Here is a 6,090-nt window from a genome sequence, read left to right as displayed (position 1 = left end):
TTAGCAAACTTTTGGGTTTAAAAACCCTTTGTCCAGCTGAGGAAGTCTCTGCAGTTGGTGTGTGCTCTTCCTGGGTGGAATGAATAGTAAAGAATGTGAATGATAAATATAGTAAAGGGTAGCAAATGTCCTTCAAATGAGGTTCACAAGTAAGCATAATATTTATGGATTCGGAGCAGAAATGTGTAGTCTGCTTTGAGCTCCTCCAAACTACCTGCCATATTCTGTGGTTCTTGGGGCTGGCTGGGTGAGCTGTGCCTTGTGCGTGTGCTTCTGGGCAGTGAGCAGAGCTCTGCACACGCATATGCTCTTGTGCATTTGCAAAGGCCAAGGAGACTTAACACAAGAAACACACGTTTTAATTGAATGCCTTACCACCTGCATGCAGTACAACTCAGAGCTGTTGCTTGCTTCTTTTCCAGGGCAGCACCTCATCACTGCCATTGCAGATCTGATGTTTGGATTCAAAACCACCTCATGGTGAGCTGGGAATTAATTCCTTTTAACGTCACTCCCAAAGCTTGTTTGTTTCTGTCATTATGCTGAGCCCTAGCCATCCCATTCAGCACAGAGGGCCTGCGATGGGCAGCCAAGCTGAGGACAATCTGTGTAAAGTGAGAGGGAAGGGCTTAGTGCACTGAAACTCAGTTTCTGCATCATTCTCCTGCATGGCACTTGGTGCTGAACAGGAAGCTTCCAGCTTATCTCTGTTATGTTTATGGGCAGGCATGATTGATGTTTGCTGTCCCTGCAGGGAGCTGGGCCGTCAGCGAAGTGTCATAGAACTGGACACACCTTCAATGACAAGGGAGCAAGTGGTAGCTCTAGAGGAGAATGTGAATGAGAAGGTACGGGCCCATATTCCTGTGACAGTGAAGGAGTTCTCTGATGGTGACCCAGAGGTGGAAATGGTGAGTGGCACTGGAGGCTGGTAGCTGAAATCTAGTCCAGAGCTGCGTGGGGCAGAGGCAGTGTCCTGCCTCATCTCTTGTTTGTCCCAGAGAGTTCTCGTTGCTATGCATACCTTTCTCCTTCTCTTGGTAGGTGAGAACCCGTGGTTTGCCAGATGACCACGCAGGGCCAGTGCGAATTGTGAGCATTGAGGATATAGATGACAACATGTGCTGTGGAACTCACGTTTCTAACTTAAGCCAATTGCAGGTAAGAGCTCCCCAGCTTCTGCCTTCACCCAATACACAGAATGCCGGGTACAGAAAGATCAAGGATCTACCTACACATTTTCTGAGTTAGTAGGAGAAGCCTAACTGAGTATCAGAGGGCATAGGGGAACAGCCATGCAACCCCTGTCGAGGCCCCAGTCTTTTGTCTTTTCCATGTAGGACTTGGGTATTCTGTGTGGCAGCAAAAGATCTTCCAAACTGCTGACACCCTAGCTAGCAGGAGGTTTGTTTCCAGTGGACTGGAAAGTCATGGAGTTCTGTGGCATTTTTGTGGTTTGCCATGAATGAGGAATCCTCTACTTGGTTCGTGGAGAAGTAGGTGAAGATAAAAAATTTTAGCGCTGTCTAGGCATTTTTGTGCTTATGGTCCTTTTGAGGAAACAGTTTGAAATAAATAACTCTTGTTTTCTAGTTTGCACAGCTACTTTGTTACTGCTGTGAAATTACTAGATATTAGTAGGGCCCTAAGAACATCATGGGTTTCTTGTCACATTCGTGGCACGTGTTGGGGTAGAATATAATTTTTCACGGAATATTCAGAATACTACCATTGATCTTGGCTATTGGGTCCTGGTAGTTCCGTGAATATTCCTTGAAAAAAGACACTGTACCTGTGCATGTGCAGCAGGCAGGCACACAGCCATAGGCAGCAGAAGGCTGGGGCTAATGAGGCTTAGCCCCCTTGAACGTGTGGCAATGCAGAGGACTGTGGGGCAGCCCAGGTGTGGGCTCTGGGAGGCTGCGGGGGAGGGGCATGCACAAACAGACACAGCCAGGATTGCAGCCAGATGGCATGCAGAGCACTGTCCACCACAGCAGGTAAGTTGGAGAAGGGTTGAGGTGGGGGGGCAAATTGAGGCCCCCACAGGGAGGGATGGAGGAGAGGGAGTAGAGCAGGGGCTGGGCTGAGGGGGGCCCAAAGGTGAGCCCCGAGATGGGTCATGGGATGCCCAGAGCCTGGGCGGCTTGTCCAGGGGCACAGCGGGGGGGTTCTGGTGCTGCACACGCCTCTGGAGAGGTTTGGGGACCATGTGCCTCCCTGGATCTGTGTGGGGCAGAGACGGACTGCCCGCTGTGGGCTGGGCTCTTTGCCCTACTGCCCCTTCCCTGGAAGCTGGCTCCAGGAGATGGCAGTGGCAGGTACATGGTATTACGCCTCTCTGAGGGCAGGGACAGTGGGACACAGAGCCCAGTTCACCTCTACTCCATGCACAGATCTGGGAGGCATGTGCCCCCTGGGCCTCTCCTGAGGTGCATGCAGTGGTGGGAGCCCCCCCACACCCTGGACGAGCTACCCGGGCTCCGGGCATCCCATAACCTGTCCCAGGGCCCCGCTCACCCCTGCCCCACTCCTTCCCTCTCTGGGGTCCTCAATCTGTGCCCACCCACATCCCTCCCCCAGCTTACCTGCTGTGGTAGGCAGTGTTCCGTATGCCTTCTGGTTGCGATCCTGGCTGCATGCAGGCTCCGTGTCTCTCTGTGTGTGCCAGCCCACGCTTGGGCTGCCCTGCATTTGAGGGGGCTAAGCCCATTAGCTCTGGCCTTTCGTTGCCTGTGCTCACACCCCTTAAAAATCACTGTGTGGTCTGAATTTTGCAGTTTTCATTCAGTCTGTGAAATCACAATTTTCTCAGGGCCCTAGATATTAGGCCATACGTGGTTGGTTTAAGCACCACATCCAGGTGCTGGCCCATGGTTTATTAATGTAATTAATCTGCTTCCATTTTTCCCTGTGTTTCTTAAGGGTGATATTAATGGTTCAGGCTTGATGATCGAGTGTAGATGTTCACTTGCATCTTGTTGTGATGTCAGTTGCGTGTCTCTTTAAAACTTCGTAGTACTTCCATGATTAGGATCCTGCTTTTTTCTCTATAAGGTTATTAAACTGCTTGGCACAGAAAAAGGAAAAAAGAACAAAACAAACTTGGTTTTCCTGGTGGGGAATCGAGTACTGAAGTCTGTTGAACGGAGTCATAGCACTGAGAAGACTCTCACTTCACTGCTCAAGTAATAATACCCTTTCCCTTTTCTCTCCCTCTTTCAGCCTTGTTGATCCTTCTCTCACGAAGAGATGGCACACGGCCTTAGAGCAGAGATGGCCCACCTATATGACATGTGTTGCACGGGCAGCTGCTCTGTGTGGCAAGCAAGCCCTCAGTAAAGGGAGTTGCTGGAATGGAGGCAGAGGGGCTCAAGCATCCTGCCCTGTGGGACAGAGTTGGGGTAGGACACTACTGCTGGACGAGGTGTGATTTGTAGCTGTCCAGGCAAAGTTAACTCTTCCCTGGCCTTGCAGCTGCTGTAGGGTTCAGGGCTTTGGATCCTGGGTTGCTATATGAAATTGCAAGTCCTAGAGTAGCTTATACATTTTGGTCTATCCTGTGGCTCCCATCAGTGGAGCTCTTTTTGGACAGTGCATTAACAGCCCCTAAGCTGTGCCTTACTCTTTCAGGAATGGGCCAGAGGAACATGTGGAAGCTGTGAAGAGGCTGCAGAATTCTGTGAAGATGCTTCAGAAGGTACAGCTGAACCCAGTAAAACAGACTGTGGTTACTTTTTCAAGGGCTTGTGCCTTCACAGTGGTGTTCTGAATAATTTTCATTAGTTAGAATTGACTCTTAGACTCTTTCTTAACGAACTGGAGGCTATGAATATTGTGGCCCCTACTGCCTTAGGGCACCCATTTCAAACCTTGTCTACAACACAAGAATGTTCTTTCCTTTCAGAACAACTTGAACCTGCTTAGAGATCTAGCTGTTTTGACAGCCCAGAGCTTCAAAAGCAACCCGAATCGAGGCCAGCTGTTTGTATTACACAGGTAAGGCATTATAGATAGGAATGGGCCTGCTGGGTCAGTGGTGCTCAACCTTTTGGCCCCATGGGCTAAATGAATGACGTAGAGCTTGTCCATGGGTTGGACTGGACTCTGCATCCCAAGATTGGACCCAGGCACCTAGATCCAGACTGCACTGCCCCTGCCTGGCCCTGTGTGCTTAGATCGGGGACTTCGAACCACATGCCCCTGCCCAGCCCTGTGTGCCTCCTCTGCCTGGCCCCACATGATGGGATTGGGGTCTGTGCTGCCCTGTGTGCTGGTTCTAGCATGTGGTGCCGTGGCCTGTAGGACTCCAGATGAGCCAGATGACAACGGGCTGAGGACCAGGTCTGGCCTGCTGGCTGGGTGTTAAGTACCCCTGCCCCACGTTATAAATCCCATTCCCCTGCAGTTGTGGGCATGCATATAATGTGTGGTAACTGCATCCCATTCAAGGCTTTTTACCACAACACCACTGCTACATAAGGGAGAAGATAAAAAAGGTAACCAGACTTTTGGATGAGCTCTGTCTGGGTCTGCTGAAAGGGCTTGTAATATAACAAGACTGTATTGCAGTTGTTTGGATTCTGATGGTTTTGTAGCTGAACAATGCATTTATCTGTCTGATCTCTCTCTGCCCAAAGCATTTCCAGTAAAATTGAAGAGGTCTCTGCTAAACAAGAAGCACTTTAAGAATCATAACTCACACTGGTTGGAAATCCTGAAGGTTTTGCTTCAGACATTACAAGTCTGATGTTGAGAAGCCAAAGCTGTGGCTTTCAGGAGCAGTTCATTCATGCAGAATCTGGGTGTTGGTTCCCTGACAGTCTGAAAGCCACCAGGAGGGAACACACTAAAAATCAGCAAAAGCCATGCCAGGACAGTCGCAGCCACTGATGCTGTCTAGTCAGTTTGGGACTCCTGGGCAGGTTTTCAGTGTTAGTTGGATCCTTTATACCATGGAATCTCCAAAATGCTTTTATTTTCCACAGGAAAGATGGTGACACTGAGTTCATGAACATCATTGCTAATGAGATTGGGATGGATGTGAGTATTCTATGTTGCTGGTACCTCAGCCTGGCCTAGGGCTCCATAGTGTTTGCTACCACATAGGAACCCAACCAGTCCCTGCTACAGATTCGCACAGAAACAGATTTCTTTATCCATTAAAGATGCTGCAGCACAGGCCAGAGCTGATCATGCTTTCCCCGCCCCCCCCCCAGGCTTATGACAACCATGATCTGGTGGACCACCACTTCCTTGCTGGAAGATGGAAACTCATTTTCCATGGTTTCTTTCTGTAGATCTTGCCAGCAGCCAGGTAGAAGTGAACATGGAAATGTTTCAATGGGCTGAAGGCTTTTGTCACCCTTAGAGTTACACAGGGTGTGTCTACATGTTGCTGTATGGTGACGTTGCTACAGCACCATGCTTTATTAGTACTTCCTTTTGGAAGTACTAAAGCACGGCATACTATGGGCTGTTACTGTGCTGTGTGTGCTGTGGATGGGTAGATTTCCCAGCTATGTCACTATAGTGGCGCACTATACTGGGGGAGCATGTAGCTGGTGATCAGGTGTAGACCTGCATGATTGCCACATCGCCATAGCCTGCCATACAGTGATGTGTAGATGTGCCCACGGAGACCCTATAGCCCGTTTGACTTGGATCCCACACTGTCAGTGTTCCCCAACTCCCATAATAAATTTCTGTGCCCCAGAACCAAGTGGGAAGTTGACCTGGAATGAAAAGCACAAAGCTCTTCTACTCCACTAAGGGAATGAGACCCCCCAGAAATCATCTTGCCATCCAATTACAGCAAGACAAAAATGACAGTTACTCGCTTGCACATGTGGGACTTGCCTGCTTGCTGCTCTGGTGTTAGGGTGCTGAAATGTTGTGGAGCAGAATCATTCTGTTGCCCTCTTTTCACAGGAAACCCTGCTGTTCCTGACTGTGGGAGATGAGAAAGAAGCTGGCCTCTTCCTCCTGGCTGGGCCTATCGAAATAGTTGAGAATTTAGGTCCCAGGTAAATTGTTGTGACCTTCATTAAGTTAGAACTGTTGTTAGGAAAAGGAAGCCAAATTCCTGTC

At 49.4% G+C, this 6,090-nt stretch overlaps 1 protein-coding gene across 1 annotated transcript in view; it reads left to right on the top strand.

The window, feature by feature from the left end:
* Positions 1-6,060, top strand: part of LOC109320414 — a 20,575-nt gene extending 14,515 nt beyond the window's left edge. The window contains exons 8-15 of the mRNA XM_019550506.1: positions 201-480; positions 755-911; positions 1,045-1,161; positions 3,058-3,188; positions 3,634-3,700; positions 3,908-3,999; positions 4,989-5,043; positions 5,932-6,060. Of these exons, the coding sequence (XP_019406051.1) occupies positions 201-480; positions 755-911; positions 1,045-1,161; positions 3,058-3,188; positions 3,634-3,700; positions 3,908-3,999; positions 4,989-5,043; positions 5,932-6,030 (998 nt within the window). The 3' untranslated portion in view covers positions 6,031-6,060. The remainder of the gene's footprint in view (positions 1-200; positions 481-754; positions 912-1,044; positions 1,162-3,057; positions 3,189-3,633; positions 3,701-3,907; positions 4,000-4,988; positions 5,044-5,931) is intronic.
* Positions 6,061-6,090: the final 30 nt, after the last annotated feature.

Source organism: Crocodylus porosus, unplaced genomic scaffold (assembly GCF_001723895.1).
Source record: "Crocodylus porosus isolate Cpor-Errol unplaced genomic scaffold, CroPor_comp1, whole genome shotgun sequence".
Classification (NCBI taxonomy): Eukaryota; Metazoa; Chordata; order Crocodylia; family Crocodylidae; genus Crocodylus; species Crocodylus porosus.
The sequence above is the reverse complement of the archived record's forward strand: the minus strand, read 5'-3'. Positions and strand labels throughout refer to the sequence as shown.